Here is an 18659-nt window from a genome sequence, read left to right as displayed (position 1 = left end):
GCCTTCACAACATTAATCATTTAAAAAAGTTCAATTAAACAAGTTGTACCTTCATTTTAGAAATTAAAACATGTATTAAGTGAAGTCTAGACAAGCTGTTTTTTTTAAATCTTATTTTATTAATTAAAAACAACTATCAAATTTTTGTGAAATCCTGAAAAGCCTCATTATTATTATTATTTTTTATTTATTTAATTAAAATCATTATTGGTAAGTCAAAACGGTTGCTGTCTTTATTTGATTTCTAATAAAAACCAAACTTTGTTCTTTAACATCACTGTTAAAAACAAACTCCAATTAAGTGGCAAGGCAGGTGTCATTTTTATTTTAAGCAGTGGTCAGTATCTGCTAAATTACTTAACTTTAATTAAAGCAAGTAATAAGTAAAGTAACTAAGTTAGTTTTTAAAGCAGTTAATCATTAAAGTAATGACTAATGAGACTGTCGCAACACTGCTTTACTCGATAACTAATACGAGATATTGAAGTAGTCATTCAGAACAATCAGAGAGAAGATAACTTGAGGGAGAGTCCCAGACCCAAACTGAGGAGAATCACTTGCATACCTCACGGTAGTACAGTAGTTCTCTAAGTCGAGAGTCATACCCTTTTCATGGGACCTGGCTCAGGAAAGAAGTACTGATCCTGATTGGCTTTGAACACTCAAGTGATCTTATCACTGCTTTTTCTCAATGCGTTTTGTTTTGAAGAAACAGGACATTCTCTTGGGGATATTTTACCTCTCCTGCCGCTGGTCAGAGGAGAGCATGTTGCGTGTTGACAGCGTAACTGCCTGTGTAACATAATAGCATGGACATGTGCTGCCCAGGTCACAGCATTCATTTAACCCCTCCACGCCTCATCCATGACCAGACGGGTCGGTCCAGATTGATTCCTCCTCCAGAGACACGGGTCCCTCTGGGGTTAAACAAGTAGATTGATGGATGACTGTGGCTGCTTATCCTGACATGTTTGATAAACGCGTCATAGATGATTCGTTTTTAAACGAGTCGCACACTGAGGGGTGCTCACACAGCGACTACAATGAGTTCAAACTGTTTTGACCCATGAGTTTGATGTATATACCTGAGCTCAATTTATCAGTTAAACAAAAATGTGCCCTCAGTAGCGCACAAACCTCTCTACTAAGGGCAAACAATTAAATTGTGGTAGATGCAATGAAACCTTCAAGGTCGACGTCGATACACATTTTCCCCAAATAATATTAACTGAGGAACTGGCATGCAATAAAGTAGTTTGCACGGTGTAGGAGTAGGTGGTTATATAGTACAAAAATGTATGCTCAGTTACCACCGTGCTTATGTTTTTTTATAAAATAATAATAATAATAATAATAATAATAATAATAATAATAAATTATTATTATTATTATTAATTTAATTAGATTGCTTTCTATTTATGGCATAGTTTTTTTCCTCCACAAAATGACTATATTTCTGTGTAACGGTAGGTTAGTGCCCTCATTGTCCTGTGGCACATTTGGGTGCCCTGAGAGTTCATGGAAATAATCAAATTTCACTTAATTGTTCCAAAAATGATTATTTACAAAACATTTGGTGTCTGTAATCTATCCATGCCAGCGCCATATAGTGACGGGCAGAAATTGCACATGGCAATTTTCAGCATTCCACTGCTTACACTTTGCACTGTATTCCAGCCTCACGTCCGATGTGTGATCCCGTGGAGGTAAGCGACAATTCCTGGATATACGTGAGGGAAATGCAACTCGGCTGCTGGACCAGCTTCGTGGGACAGGACAAGGCTGAGGTCCACATCCTCAAGCTCAACTTTGCTGCCACGGTAAGAATGTTGAACTGATCATAATGTGGCTGGAAAAAAAAAAAAAAAAAAAAAAGTCGTTATTGGAAAAAGTGCACCTTTTGGAGTAACGGGTTCCATGTTAGATTATGGATTATGGTAGGTGTTGCTTTGTTTTTCATACCTTTTTTAATAGACATATTATTTCATCCCCACTCAACTGCAGTTAAGTTAACTTTCCTAGCCACACATAAAAGTGCGGCAGCCAGTTTTGCAATCACACCCATCATCACTGCCAAGTGTCAAGATGTCATACATTGCTTATTTGATATTTATATCCATTGCACCGCGCTCTGTCACACGTCCGACATCACTGCCTGATGATTATCTTCAGCTGACAGGACAATACAGCATGTCAAGGCCGGTTTCTCCCTCTAAATGAGCGGTGGTGGGTCATCATCAAAATAAATTTTCGCCATATCTTCTGCTCTAATGGGATCTGCCATTCACAAATGTCCTGTCAGCAAATCTGTTTATAACTGCAGAGACGGCGTGTTTTGTTGTCGTTTAAGACAAAGCACAAAATATACTAGCATAAAGTTAATGATGTCATTTTGATAAAATTATTTGTTTTGATACAAAAAACAAATGTTAGTTTTTGTTGTTGTTGCTTCCCCTCTTTAGGAGTTTGCTTTGTTGCTGCAGAGATTTTCCACCAATATAAATGGAATACTTATTTTTAGTTGTTTTGTGTTATTGCAATTCTAAAGAATGTTCCTTCACGAATTCATTTTTAAAATGTTCAATGATTATAATTTAACATAACATTTAAAATCAGAACTGAACTGCCTGGCTTGCCTGATCAGTTGTCTTTTGTTGAAGAATAATGTTGCACCTCCACCAGTTCTCTCAAGGTATTTTTCCCTCATGTAATGTTGTACAGGTGAGGCAAGGCGACCTATGTAAAATATTTGCAGCTTTGAAGCACATACCTTGGGTCAAACATTTCTAACGTCAATAATGCAAATTTTTCCAAAGTAAATGGGCAGGAAGTCACCAACGTTCAGCACAATATGTGATTACCTTCCACCAGGCTTCTTAATATCACACGAAAAATAACGTTCTTGTTTCTTCGCAGGAACTGAAATTGTATGTATATTTTTTGTAACTTCAAGGGTCAAACATGTTGAAAATATAGTTGACAAAGTGGCTATTTTGGCAACAGTGACTGCTTTTGTAAACTACCTCCACCCTGTTCATAGCCATGTTGTTGGTGTAAGCGGGGCACGTCAACACAGAGTGCTTTGAATTACTTCGGCAAACAAAAAAAATAAATAAAAATCCTGCTCTAACAAATGAACTAATTACCATAATCAATAAACCTGCCCATCACTTTTTATTTATTTATTTCTTTATTTCTTTATTTATTTTGTAATAAATATCTCGTACCATTTACTGTATGGAGCTAGCTCAATTGGCACCCCTATAATATCTGAGGATTAAAAATTTACAGAAGCACCCGAAAACCAATAGAGATGTTTGCTGAAACTTCCAAAGTGGTTTTGACAATACTGCGTTAAAAATTCCACAGCGCCGTTATTGATATCGTATTCTGGTGTATTGGTACAGCACCCTGACACTGCACTCCAATAGTGCCCTTCGTCTTTCAAGGAACTGCGATTCACTTAGCAGCAAAAGGAACTCTGGAATCTTTAACACCTTCTTATCGCTGTTCCTGACTCCATATTTCACCGACGCAGTCGACATTTGTCACGACCTTATCAGTGTGTTCATGCTCACTCTTCTTCTGTTTGCTCTCTTATAAGCTTCTCTGTTTCTTCCATCCTCCTCATATGTTCATCATGACGATAACGCCGGCGTCTTTTTGTAATCACTCAGTCAAGTTGTAAAAAGATGTAATCTTTGAGGTAGCAGCAAGGCAGGCTAGTGCGAATTGTGTCATGAAATACCACAAACCAACGTGGATTTTGCGATACAAAAAAAATTAGTTTGGGTGCCTGTGTGATTCATCCGCTGCTGTCTAGCATTTCATGCATGAAAAATGACATAGCACTCATGCTTCACCTGTTTCATGCTCGTATTTGGATAGCGTGTGGATTTTGGCTGTTTGGGTGAAGAAAATCCACCACCAGAATAAAAAATGTTACCGCTTCTTTATTTTATATTTGATGAATGAATCAAACAAATTAGCGCACCAAAATGTCCAAGAATAAAATTGTAGTACGGTATTTAGTTTGGTCTTTTTTTTTTTCTCCTGCTTTTTGACTCATATTAGATTTGTCCTCACTCTGCCCCACGACACAATGGAACGGTTTCCCTGTACTATATTAATAAATGGTTGTAGTCACTTATCTTGGGTTAACACAAACCAATTATTAATGAAGAAAGTGGACTAACTTCATCCCTCGCCAAGCTTTCCAGTCAGACGGGACCTTTTTGCCCTCCACATTTTCACCTCCTTCTCCGTCTCTTTGTTTTCATAATGATTTACAACACCCCACCCAATTGGCAAGAATTGATTTTTTTTTTCTTCTTTCTTTGGTGGTGGTAGTTCGAAAACCGGAAGAATTCATAGGGAGGAGTTTGTCTGATGTCCCGCACGGGCTGGTTTAGTCAGGCTTGCTGGCAGTAGGCTGAGAGAAGACCAGCGGAGCCAATTGCGTTTTTGAGAATAGAACAAAAGAATAACTGGAAACGGCATCAGTAATCATCCTTCACAAATGGGGAAGTGAGTCACATTTAAAAGTCATGACGAGTTGTGAGCATTTCCACACAGTTCCCTGAATTTCACCACTGAAGGATACCTGTAATTAGTTAGCTACAAGGTACTTAAATAATTGCCTATACATTTGTTAACGGTTTTATAATGGCCATAGCTTTACCCAGGAATGGTTAAAGAGAAGTCAAACTTCAACATTTCTTGACAATAATATGTTAAATGTGACCTCACTAGCCTTAGCATGACATTTTGATTAATATTGCATTTGTGGATTAGGAATTATGAAGCAAAATCCAGCTGCTTAGAGCCATCTCATGGGGCGGCCATTTTGTCACTTGCTGTCACCTGTAGATGACATCACAGTTGCGGGTGGGGTTGACTTTCGCTTTAAAAATATGATAATAGAACAGGAAATGAAACAACAAAGTTGAACTTGTTTTTAAGCTGATATGCCCATTTATAATGTTACTTAAAATATTACCTGTACAGTTGATAAATTGTCTTTTAATAGCTATAGTTTGACCCAGGAAGAGAAAAATGTGATAACCATAAACAGAAAATGAAAATAACAACAATGAACTTACTACACTTATGACCATTAAGAAACATGTTAGTTGAAACATTGCCAGCAAGATTGCAGTCATTTGACCAATATCTAGTAGCCAGTGTGCAAAATCTATTCCTCATTTTGTTTAATATATTTTTGTTGTATATGTGAAGCATCTGTGTTTACGCTGGTGGACAATTACTTTCGGATGTCTCCTCGGACTTAATTTGTTCAGCACAAGGTCTGCAAATTTTCCTTGGCCCAGGCTCATCACTATTCTCTTGGATCCCGCTCAAAATCGGGTGGAAAGAAAATTAATTTAGCGTTAGACCTGCACATCGTCTCCCTGTTGGACGCAGCCCAGAAAACAATCTTACTCACCCCCCCCACAAAAAAAAGATCAACCTAAATGAGTTTCTATGAACATTAAATCCTCACTGGAGGGATGTTCCTGTGCTGTGTTTATTTCCAATAACTTGTACAGTGTAAATGAACACTACCAGTCAAAAGTTTGGACTGTAGTGATCAGAACATAATTCACCCACGGAACGTTGGGACGAAGGGGGAGTTTGTTGGGATGAAAGGATGAAAGGATAAAAGAACAAAATGTTGGTAGGTCTGTGAGCCTCGCACAGAGTGAGTGGTTGTTGCTGTTAAACGATGAGAAGCTGATATCAATAAACCGCCGGTCTTTGGCTCCGGACTTCAACACTCTGCCTCCGACTCCCGTCACTGCTCGCTACAGGACACACTTGCTTCGTGCTATTAAACTTTTGATTGGTAGTGTGACACACAAATGCTCATTAGGGCCGATTCAAAACTACAAATCTTAAGTTACTGCCACCTTAAAGTGCGTATTGTGTGTGTGTGTGTGTGTGTGTGTGTATAACTCCTCCCCCAAATAGATGTATCCATTTTCTAACCGAAAAAAAAAAAAAAGTATTGTTCAGTGGACATCAAACACTGCTGAACTCTTTGAACTCTTGTTCAGCAGCGCCAGCAGAGGCAAAACAATTTCTCATTGTAAGCATTGCACATTATTAACTGTGGTCTTAAGCTTGTATAGAGACAACATCTTTAATGGCAATTTGACTTTCTGTAGACTACCACAATGTTGTGGTCGTCCAGGTTTAGACTACAAAAAACTTCCTAAGCGAGTTCTGTATTAAATACAATTGCTGCTTTTTGTGTAAATAGTCAGTGTAGTTGTGGAGAGTCAAATGTCATAACTCACCTCAGTCATCTCATCATTTACCGCATCGCCACAATATTACCGTATCCTATTTAGAGAAAGTACTGTTGACTGACCTGTGATCGCTCCACAATGTTGTGTGCAACCATATTTATACTGCAAGAGGTTGGAAATGACTTTGCTCTGCAATATTAATGATGGCTCAAAATGGTGTCGTTAACGGTGACTACTGTTCCAGTAGACGCTGAGGTGCAGTCGCGCCACAGTGTTGTATCCATCCATATTTATTAAAAAAAAATGAATAATCGATATTGAATCGATTTTCCTTTTCAAATTGATTATTGAAATATCTTTTCCCCATAAATTAAAAGAAGAGAATTTTAAGGGCCAATTTTTTTGTATTCTGTTTTTATTGACATTTGTGAGGAATAAGCGGTAAAGAAAAATGGATGAATATAAAAGTATTTTCTTACATTTATGAAAGACCTGATTTATGGTACTTTAAGACAATTCAGAATCTCTTCACACCGCCCTCACCTGCTGTTGAGTAAACAAATGACCCCAGCCAGCAGTATTTGGGGAAAACATCCTTTGCAAAAAAAACGTGACATCATCTACATCTGATTTGGACATTATGTCAATGTTGCAGAACCATGTAGCCCTAAACTGCAGCAAAGAGCACCTCTCCACTTCTCGTTTGTGTTTGACAATTTCTGCACGGTATAACAATGTTAAAAATAGCAAGCACATTTTACCTTGTTAGCGTCCGCAACGAGAGACTGACTGGCACGCCGTTTGTTCCGGAGACATGTTGACATTGCATCGCTGTCACACCCTTAGCTGATTACGCAATAGGCAAAGAAGTGTAAGTCAAATTCGACTGCAGCTGGAAGTTATTTTTAACACTTCAAACGAGCGTCTCACTCCTCCAAGCCAATTAGAAGCCTTGTTAATTGAGTCAAAGCTGTCAGGATGCGGGAGGAGAGGAGGGAATTGGCTTGATTACAATTTGGATCCCATGTGCAATGTATGAGTATCACTAAAGTTCTGCTACATTAACAATATCACACTATAGATTCAAATTGTCACAGACAATTTACACTTTGTGGATTATTTCTGGTCTAGTTTTGGTTATAACTGCGATAGGAGCATTCATACTGTATTTATTGTGCATGACTCAGCATGCCATGTTTTTTGTTCTCTTTGGTCTAGTTTTTTTATTTCAATTGTGTATGATTGTGTTATCATGAATAACTGGCAACAGGGGCAATAGGTTTTGAAATTTTGTTGTTTTGATTCTGTGGATTATTTCTATTTCTATTTATTTCCATGTGACTGTGTGGATTGGACTTTTTGTTTACCTTGTGGTTTATTTCTGTTGTATAACAGGTGGGTAATTTACGCATAACTGACAAGAGGAGCTATTGCATTATATATGTGATAGTGCATTACACACGTGAGCAAGCATGTAAGAATTTATTTATTTTTTGACTCTGTGGATTATTTCTAGTTTATTTCGATTGTGCAAGGTTACCATGAGTAACTGGTCAAAGGAGCTGTTGAATTCATTACCTACATAAAGCAGTACATTATGCTGGTGCTTTTTGTGTCTTTTTTTAATATGTGTATTATTTCCAGTTGATGACAGCAGTGGTTGCATAGAGCATTGAACATGTAGACTTTTTTTTTTTTTTTTTTTTTTGACTCTGGGGACAATTTGTAGTCATTCCGTTTATTTCTATGTTGCATGATGATGATGATGAGTATCAGGAACCATTGGTGAGAGGCGCTGTTGCTTGAATTATATGCAACTATATTGCGCACACATACATCTGGCCAAGTATTGTTTTGTTTCGGTGGCCATTTTTATGAGTAACTGGCGAGAGGATTATTATTATAATTAGCATTAATCCTATGAAAGTGCAAAGTACAGGCACTTGTTCTTATCCATGGTCTATGTTTTTGACTTTTATTTTAGAACATATTTTGTATTCATAGCTAGTTAGCAACAGTTGCATTAAAGTAATGTCATTGTCGCTTGGAATGATAATCGTTAGTCGTTCATTTATCGGATACTGCTTTGATAGATTTTGTCGGTTTGAAAGGAAGTTCACTCATCTTAGCAGCACTTATCGTCTCTCTTTCAAGTCATTGTGTGAACAATAACATTCATGAACTGTCTATCATTATAGTTTTTCCTCATTGAGGAACAGGTAGGCGTTTGTTTGAGGAAACGCATTACTTGCATTTTGTGAAAATGTGTAAAGTGTCCTTAAAACGTCACATCACCACTGTATGTTTTGCCGGCCTATTCATCGTATTGATCCCTGAGAAGATGGTGTGCCATCCCACAAGGTTGTGTTTTGTTTGTGCAACACGGCGTACACTCGGCGAGCCTCATTACTTGGCTCCTCCGTAACTCTCATCGGGACGCTTTGACAGCGCGGGGGGGAAATATTTACGCCGCTTCGCTGGAACGTCTTTCCCTAATCACGGGGCGCCTTTTCATCTACTGCCAAACCTCCCCCGCAACAGAACTGTTAGCACCGTATTATGACGCTCTCATATAAGCATTACGGGTTATTATCTCATTCTTATGCTTAAGCAGTGGAACATTTTCATATAAAAGTCACGCATTGCTCGATCCTGCTCAGCTTAATTATTCATGGTGATACAACAAGGTGCACAATGACTATTTTTTTTTTTTTTTTTTTTTTCATTAATGTTAACTGCGTTCAATTCTCTATCAGGACGCCAAGATGTTCTCTCTGGAGATGACCGAGGCCAGACCCATGAACTTGATCATCACATCACAGGACACGGCCTATGGTCTCTACAGGATCAACGCTGGTGTCAACATTTATGTGAGTAGCGTTTTTTGTTTTGGTTTGTAATGCTACAGTGTAATAAATTATGATTAAAAAGCGTAACATAACCTGGACAATAACGACCACACGTTTCCTGAATCTGGTGGATCACTGCCTCACTCAAACCTAATGCAAGCAGACTTTAATAAGAAGTTAATTCTGCATACACACTTGAGATTTTTTTTTTTAATGATAAATATTCTACTTTTTTTTTTTTTTAAATAATTGATAATTTTTACATATATTTATTTTTAAAAATACAATTTAATAAATAGTTGTATACCTTTTTTTTTTAGATGAATAAAGCTCTAATTTTATTGGGAGAAGTTGTGTTTTTAACAGAGCAAGTTTGTAATTTTATGCACATAATGGTCATGTTTACACTAAGAAAATTTTCTTCATTTAAAATAAAATGTTTTTACTGGAAAAGTCATATTTAGGCTAAAGTTCTAATGTTACAAGATTTTCTTGAATCTTGTGACAATAACTGTTTGTCTTATAACTTTTCAATATGTAATAAAAAGAACAAGATGATCTTTTAAGAAGTTGTAATAATATTTTTTTTTCCAAGTAGTAATTTTACAACAAAATCATACCTTGTATAGAGGCAGATTACAGGGATAATCCAAAAATATAACAGGTAATATAGCTCCTACACCTTGTATCATCAAAAATTTATTTTTGGTCAGTGCAATATCTGAACAATATTTTCACAATATCAAAATTGTCATATGTTACGTTCCTAACTAACTCACTGCAAGTAAGTTAGCGATGGCAAAAACAGCATCCTAGTTTATCCCCGTCATAATAAAGTTCCGGTTGCCAGCCCAACTGTTCATTGCAGCGCTTTATCCAAAGTTTGTTGGCCCGCGAAGCAGCTCTAAGTCCCTGTGCTGTCGTGTAGCACTGTTGTACTTTCCTCCACTATTGCACACGTAGCACTTTTCTTTTGTGGACTTGAACTTTGTCTGCACCGCTAAGTGTTTTCTTGATTGACAAATGTGCTTTTTGCCACCTCATATCCTGCTACTGGTGTCGGCCCCGATCAACGACGCAGCCTGAAAGCAGGATTTAGATTTGAAGCTCTTGCCTCTTGCATAAACATTAGCAATCAAGAATTGTTTTAAAGATCCATTTTACCCTTGGAAGGCCTGACACATAGTTTGGTCAGATTTATCGTCCAAAAATGAATAATAATAGAATTCATCTGGGGTCAAACTGTCTGCATCATAGATAATAAAAATAAGTTGTCCAGGAAACATACATTTTGTGGAAATTCACACACACACACACACACAAAACTTTTTTTTGACTTGGAGGTGGTGGGGGATGCTGCATTTGGTGAAGCTGCAGTGGCGAAGAAGAAACTTTTATAGAGCGACAAAATTGAATTTAAAATTTAGGGGTGTCTAATTTAGTGTGTTAATTTTGAGTTCATTTATAGTTCTTTTAACGACACGATTAGGGTTCACCCCTTATTTGGAAAGCCTGTACTGGGGGAATTCCAGTTGCAACACAGCAGACACGTCCACAATAAAATTTAGCAGTAATAAGTTTAATAATAAATAATGCATATATTTGTAGACACTGTGGTCAAGTTGTATTTTACAATTAAAAATATATAATTTTTTGTTTCTACTACAGTAAATCTTTTTAATTTTAACTTAATTTTATGAATTATTATGAAATTACTGTATCAATGACTAAAATATGCAGCCATATTTATATGTTTAAATTTTTTTCCACTTTTATGTTAACAAGAGTATGGAAACTTAGAAAAAAAAATTCATTGTACATTTAGAACAGATATAAAATTTGCAATTAATCATGAGTTTACTATTTGAAGTCATGTGAATAATTACCATTAAAAATTTTAATCACCTGACACCCTATAAAAAAGTAAATTCATTGAATGAGAAACCAACTAAAATAAGGCCAGCAGAAGAAATTTTTTTTCTTACATTTTTTTAAAACTACTGGTATATGTTTGTTTGTGTCCCTTTCTCTCTCGCTCTTTCTTGCTGTTAACTGCACTGCGTCTTTTCAAGTAGATGTCAGTACTACTCAACATGTTGCAACAAAACATGGTGCTGCGCAAATGTAAAAACACATAAAAAAAAAAAAAAAGGTTTAAAAATGTCTGTTAAAGTGGGGCTGTGAAAGATGAACCACGATAAAGCAATGGTTACCTGTAATGTAGAAAATATTGCCACAACCGTGGAAGTTCAACATATCAGCTTCATTTATTTATTTATTTATTTTTCACATTACAAAAGCAGCTTTCCATTGAAAAAGGTTGCGTATTCTGGAACAAATGTCATGTCTGTCAGATATGCTGACAGCGGTGTGATAGCATGACTGTTATCGTGGCTCACTGAAGGGTCTGGACAACGTTTCCCCGGGATGTTTTGTTCAAACGTTTGTTTTCGTTTTGAGGGATGAGCCGCATCACTGGGGGATAATATTGTTAAAGTGCAGTGTCAGAGAAAACGGCAGCTGCTCTGCATCAGAGGACACGGCTGTGACAGATTGGCTCAGGGTCACCCTCGCAGCTAACGCCGGGACATTAACACCGCACTTTGGTCCAAGCAAGTGGCAAATGCATATTTCACACTGTGCTGAATGTGTAGCACGGATTGGTGTTCAACTGGCTTTCAAATATATGTAGCGGGCATGATACAAAACTGGACTTAATTCCTACTTTTTATGAAACAGACTAATTTAGAGAAGGGGTTCTCACCAGTGTTCGTTTTAAACTGCCCTGAGATCCTTTTACACAGCACCAACCTTTAATACGGTATCTCACACTCATTCAAATCTAAGGCTGAAATACGCTGGGGTGTCATTATTTAAAAACATTCACTTCTTTAGAATTCCAGCATGACTGGAGTTCCCCATTTTTATTTTTGGTAGATTTCCCGTCATACGTACTATTTTTGGTGCAAGAACCAATGACTCCCTGCAGGCTGCCTCGCCTTTCAGCGCACTTTCTTTTTCTGTGCGAAGCACTCGAATAAGCAGCTGTGTGAGAGTGTACGTGCGACCTCTGTGACTTGCACTGACACAAAAGCCCCAAAAAGATAAGTCATTTGGGAGAGTCAGCACTTTTTGCTCCTTTCGGGATCAAGTGCTGACCGGGTTATCATTTGTGCTCTGTCTGTCCCCCACCCAAAAACAAAGAAGTCACTTTGTGTCTTAAATATAAAGATCGTGCCGTCTGTGGAACGAGCTCATTCTGGAGCCAATGAACCGTTTTGAATGCAGTTAATATTCTCTTGTTACAAGGACACCGTAAACAAGCCTTAATCCGGAGGGAAAGGCCATTTATCTGACAATCCGGCTGCCAAGGCGATTACATCATCAAAATGCGACGCGTGGTTGCCTCATGCTGCTTGCGTTGTAACCGCCATCTCTGTGTCTTTTGAGCTGTTAAATGAAACCCCAATTGAAGTTTACTGTAAAACGAAAAATATGAAAAAATACACGCATTTCATTATTCACTTGTAAAATATAGATTTGTACTTTAATTTTAAAGGATTCAATGAATTTTCCGATCCTCAAAATTCAAGGATACAAATATCCAAATATACTAGCACGCATTTCCACATGGCATGGCGCAATATACAACCCTGAGGTCCCATAGGATAAAATAAATATGATGACGAGATATAAGGCGTAATAATCGGCAGTGTGGCACCGTGCCATTGGGTGGCGAGTCTTAGTTTTTGTGTGCATGTGTAGCGCTTTTTCGTTTTTGGTGGTGAATGATTTTGATGCCGTGGAAGCGCACGGCTCCTGTAACGCGTGGTGGCGCCAAGCCCACTGTTTATTTTTGCTTCTTTTTAATCAAGTGATTACTGCCTTGTAATAGTAGTTGTAATATTGCAAGTAAAAAGTGATTATATGAAAAAGTACATTTCAGAGTACAATGAACTTGTTATACTACAGAAAACAATGTAATGGGGGAGGAGCTTTTCCCTATGAGGGGCCATTCCATTTTATTTTATTTTTTTTATTATTATTATTATTATTATTATTATTATTATTATTATTCTTAGATGAGGAATGCTTTCGTTGCATTTACTGATAAGTTTGTTGCATACATATTATATGAATTATTCTCAAATCCAAAGGTTATTAATGGCCAACATATTCATTATTTATTGTGTAGATCTCTTTGCATAAACGTGTTCATGCATACACAGCCACTCTCATGTAGAGAGAAAGTCCATTATTTCCCATCGGGTCAGACGTGGAAGTAGCAGTGTCTCGTCCGCGGCCTGTATGTATATATTTATACCTTGTATGGAGAAAGATTCCAGCCGGCCATGGTGACGCACAAAGCTAAAAAAGGTCCCATTTCCTGGCCCCAGTCAGGAAGCGAAGGAAAGACCTTGGCTCCAAAGGGGGTTGTGCAACCGGGCCCGTGGACGCTTAACCATAATAAACACGTCTTTTCTAACGGGAGAATAGACGCGAAGGAGAGCTGGGCGGAGGCGAGGAATAAGTGAATGAGAGAGGGGCAGACAAACATATTTGATATGGAAAGAAGTCTGGGAATGCTGGAGGCAAATAGAAATAGAAACAATGGTGACACTCCGCTGCCTGTTCTTTGGCTTTCAACTATGACCTCAGCATTCTTGCTATTGTTTTTGCAATCAAAACACGAGGTTTTTTCGTCACACGTCATTCAGTAATAATGGATGGGCATAATAATCGACAAATCAAACATTGAGATTCGGTTGATTTTGTCTTGATCAATTTTGTTGATTGGTCTCATTGAATTGAGTCTAAAGAAGAAAAAAATTAACATTTATGCATTAAATTGTTCATAAAAGGCAGTAATATTACATGGTAAAAACAGTAAAAAATACTATGTATCTATTAAAGTTCACATTGAACCATGTCTGCCAAAAGCCCCTCAAAATAGCCAAACTTTCTCTTTCACATTCTCTGATTTCTTATTATTACCTCATCTGTAAATAAACTGTCCCTTGACTGCAGGAGTTTTCCCACAGCTGCCTTAGATGCTCATAGAGCTGTTTGAGTTTTTGCCATTAAAAAAAAATAAATAAATCACGTATCTCATATTCACCTTCCAGAAAAGTAACACCTCTACAATGCTCTTGCACACCAACGAGCATCACAACAACGTCCACGCCGTCGACTTCCCCGGTGAGGATGAGGAACTGGTGAGGTGGGCCACGCGCAAGTTCGGAGGCGTCACTTCCTTCACCACTGTGGAAAATCTGAAACTGCTGCTCTTCAGGCCCACAGAAGGTGAGTACGCCAGTCGTAGTGAGTGTGTCGTTTTCCCATTACAGCAAGGTGAATAAAAAGCGAAGAGAACTGGATTGCCCTCACACGTGTGAACACAATCATTTCCACAACAAATCCTCCTTAAGGCGCGTTGAGCCACAGAAGAGATCCGACACGGATCAAGGTGGATGCTGGTGATGCTGGCGGCTGCTTTTTCATCCACTTCCATTTTTTCCCCCTCCACTACATTGCCCTTTTTTCCCCCTCCACTACATCACCTTACATGATTCCCCACCTCGATTTAAAGGGACAGCAACGTGAGAAATCAACTTTTTGGAGCTTTTAGCCGTGTTAAAATGCTAATTCCTCACCAAAAATATGACATCAGTGGTGTCTTCCTGCTGTCCAACACCAGCCCCTCCCAACCTGAGAAAACAAGCGAGGGCTCACTTTATGACATCATAAAGTGTGGACCCACCCCCGCACCGCCTCTGCGGACTAAACGCACGCCCACTTTCTCTGAGACCTCCATGGGATAGTGACAAAAGTAGCCTTTATCAGTAAACATTCTGTCCAAATGAATTCAAAGTAATCAATTTTCCTTCACATTTGCAATGCCAAAGTGCAATGACAATTGGCTGTCTTAAAATGTCTTCTGGCTGACACTTGTGTAAACTACAAGACTTTTTGCATTGTTCAACCTAACTGAACGACTAGTGTAATGGTTAGTGTCTGCGCCAGGTTTGAAACCAGCCCAGCGTTCAACACCCTCCACCCCCTTCTTTCCTTTCTCATCTTCTCTCTCCTCTCCTCCTCCTCCATGATTTCTTGCAACAAGGAGCAGTTTTGTTTCAAATGTTTATTGAAGAATTGGCGCATCAATCAGAAGGGGAGACGTCAACCGTCAACTGGCCGTTTTGCTTCTGCGTTACAAATCTAACCAGCAAAACACGTAAAATTTCATAAAAAAATGTCATCGCCATGGTGTCAAAGGTAACATTTAATCATTATATGCCTATAGTTAACTTTTGGAAGAGTTTAAAGTACTGTAGTGTAATCCCTTTAAACGCAGTGAAAAATATGATCTTTCTATTAGATGATTAATGTAGTTGTTATATTCCTTGCAACAAATACCGTAGATTCTTGTGTGTGGAAACATCTCGGGGGAAAAAAACATGTTCTCAAATAATTGGCCTTTATAATGAAGATTCATTCTGCTACATCGCATTTTAATCTCCACACAACAGTAGCCTTATTTTAACTTGACTTAGGGGCTAACTTTTTTTTTTTTCTTCGCTATAATCTGATTTTTACCTACTCAAGGTTTTGGGGATTTACAGTCATTAGTGCAACTCCTGTAATCTTATTTTAACTTCCACTTGCTTTTTTAAAATATATTTTTTAAGAAAAGCACATATTCCAAATTACTGGTATGCTATTCTATACTCATCCCATCTATTGGGTTTTCTTTAGCTATACAGTGATTTTGATTTATATTTCATAAGGATTTGGAAAATTCAAGCAGCAGCGACAAGTTCTAATGTTCCATGACCTGTGTGTGGGTGTTGTTGGTGCTGTTGCTGTCTTGTGTGTGTGCATTTGAATGCTGGGTAGAGTAGAAAATTCAAGTTCCCCCAGAGAGAGCGAGAGAGGTTCAGAATTCATGCCATGCATGGTAGCAACAGGAAAATACATAATAAGCAGCTGTGGGCATTAAAATTCTCAATGCCTTCGTTCCTAGACAGTCTGACTGAATCTTAAAGGAGATGTAAGTGATTATTGGAATCTTTGTAGTAGCTGACACTCTCACCTCCTCGAGACTGAGGTTGCTGTTAAAAGCTGTTTATTATGCGCATAATGTACATTTGTGTTTGCAAAAAAAAAAAAGTGATTTTCATACAGGCACTGCTTGCAAAAAGTTGCAGAAATAATTTGTTTGCAGTGAATACCTCAAAAGGTTGTGCAACCAAATATTAAGTTAAGGGTACCATCATTTTTGTACATGCCTGTTTCATGAGTTTTTATTTATTTATTTTATTTACATAATTTTGTTGACCCTCAATTCAAAAAGCAATGTGTGATATTTAGTGGTAAATTTTCATCAAATTTTCATTCATTATTACTTTTCTCAGATTCAAATTATTTCTGTGACCACTGTGGCTTTTTCTTCTGTTAATAGTGAGGTACCAACAATTGTCCACGTGTGTACATAATATACAGTGTACACAATATACAGTGGCTCTTCTTAAACACGTCCGGAAAAATTGTATTAATATATAAATATTAGAGCTGTCAAACGATTAAATTTTTAAAATCTTAGATTTTTTTTGTGATTAATTACGATTAATCGCTGAATTAAAAAGGCTTTTTTTAAATCAACATTTTTTACCTGCCAAATTTAAAGGGCATCTGTTATGTGTTATTTTTTTTCTCCCGACATTTAATGTTATGAGGACGTCTTCAAACTTTTTGATCTGCTGCACACGCTCATGCTCCTTTTTTTCTAATCAGTTAATTACTTGCGTAACTTAAAATGGAGAAAAAAAAATACTTTACTTTAGGCTTTACTTTAATGCATGTGGTTATATTTATTGCTCAAACACAACCTGTGCTATCTTTAACAGATCAAAATTAATATTCTGATTAATCTGCGTTAATACATGATTAATGCGATAATTCTTTTGTGATTAATGAATTAGTTAACACTTTAATAATAAGACAGCTATTTGAAAAAAAAAAAAAAAAGGAAAAAAAACACATTTTGGGCTTTTTGATGGTTCTGACCAGGCTACTTCAAAAATAAAATACCACCCATAAGAAAACCCTTCTGGGTGTCAATCAAAAAGTGAACATTATTATTTTTCTTGTCTGGTCGTTTTTGCTTGTTGCAATGTCAGTAAGTGCACATGAATTTCAAAACAAGCTACTTGCGCAGGAATAAAAGGTGGTTCTCAAGAATGCATCCTCCAAAACGAAGATTCTTCAGAGAAGCACTTCATGAAGATTGAAACCGCACCCTTGACATCTTCATTCATGTCCTGCTCCCCACCACCGGAGCCGGAGAAACAGAGAGTGCGCGGCCCCCCTGCCACCAACGAGGACGCCACACCGGAGCTTCATATCATCAATATCCCAGAGGACGCCAATATTCGGTAGCTGTCAAAATAATATATTGCTCTGCGCCTCCTGAAGTGTACAGTAAATGTCTTCAATCTTTCATTGTTGGTGTTTCAGCAACTTGTCAGTTCGCGTGGACACAAAGAAGTCCAGCGTGTTCCTGAGGGGTCCCCGGGGCACCACGTGGACTTTCCTCAACCCTCAGCACACCAAGTTCTGCGTAGGTCTCGCCACCTTGCATTATTTACACTACCTGTCCCAGTGTCATGACTAATTCACTGGGCCTGTCCTCCACACCTCTCCAGTCCAACAATGAGATTGTGCTGCCTGCCATGGCCCACAGAATTCAGCCCATGTTTGAGCTGAGCAGCGACCGGGCCGAGGACGTGCAGGGGAAGGCTCTGGATTATTTTAAGGCTGACGCCTTCACCAGCTACACCGAAATGAGGCCCGAGGGCTCCCAGTTGTTACTGGTGCTCGGTCGAGACAGCCCGGCAGGTAAGCGGAATACGCAATTCATATAACGCGTAGGTTGCAGTCCCCACAGCGCCCCATGAAGGTGAAACTTCAGATGGCCCATTTTGTGTCAGGACGACAGCAAACTCATGCTGGTGGTGCGATACACGCCTGGCGCGTAACGCTCACCGACACACATTGGTTGCCCAATTGCCATATTGTGTCTATACCACACACACATCATAATATTTTTCATATTAGTTGCCAAAAATAAGTGCCTGCGGACGTTTTTTCACCTGTGAGGAGTTATTCCACTTCAAATCTGTTGGAGTGGAATAGCAGAACTCCCACTACATCGTAATGGTGCAATGGTGAGTTAGATATTGAGTCATTTGTAGTTATTCACTTGTATGTCAGTTGCCAAATACATGAAAGTGACTCGCACAGTCTGGGCCACAATGAAGTTTTCAGATCACCAGTAGTCTGCAGAAAGTATAGCGTGTTATGCGGAGCGGCACACAGGTCTCACTGGTGAAGGCCCATCAGTTACGGGAAGGCATTTTCATATTTGTAGTGTGTTCTATTTTCCGAATGAATTTCTTAGCAAAACTCGCATGATTTACAGCCTACTTCAGACTTCAATGAGTCACGCCACTTAGTTGTGCATACATTTCTAGGTTGCTCAGAAATCTGAATGGAATGC

At 38.3% G+C, this 18659-nt stretch overlaps 1 protein-coding gene across 3 annotated transcripts in view; it reads left to right on the top strand.

Moving 5' to 3' along the window:
* eng (endoglin) overlaps positions 1-18659 on the top strand; it is a 42508-nt gene that overhangs the window by 14285 nt on the left and 9564 nt on the right. For all 3 annotated transcript variants that reach the window (XM_077498092.1, XM_077498094.1, XM_077498093.1), the window contains exons 3-8: positions 1678-1820; positions 9008-9121; positions 14227-14404; positions 17319-17535; positions 17618-17720; positions 17806-17998. In XM_077498092.1, coding sequence (XP_077354218.1) covers positions 1678-1820; positions 9008-9121; positions 14227-14404; positions 17319-17535; positions 17618-17720; positions 17806-17998 — 948 coding nt within the window. The remainder of the gene's footprint in view (positions 1-1677; positions 1821-9007; positions 9122-14226; positions 14405-17318; positions 17536-17617; positions 17721-17805; positions 17999-18659) is intronic.

The sequence above is a fragment of the Festucalex cinctus genome, chromosome 15 (assembly GCF_051991245.1).
Source record: "Festucalex cinctus isolate MCC-2025b chromosome 15, RoL_Fcin_1.0, whole genome shotgun sequence".
NCBI lineage: Eukaryota > Metazoa > Chordata > Actinopteri > Syngnathiformes > Syngnathidae > Festucalex > Festucalex cinctus.
This window is presented reverse-complemented; position numbering and strand designations above follow the sequence as displayed.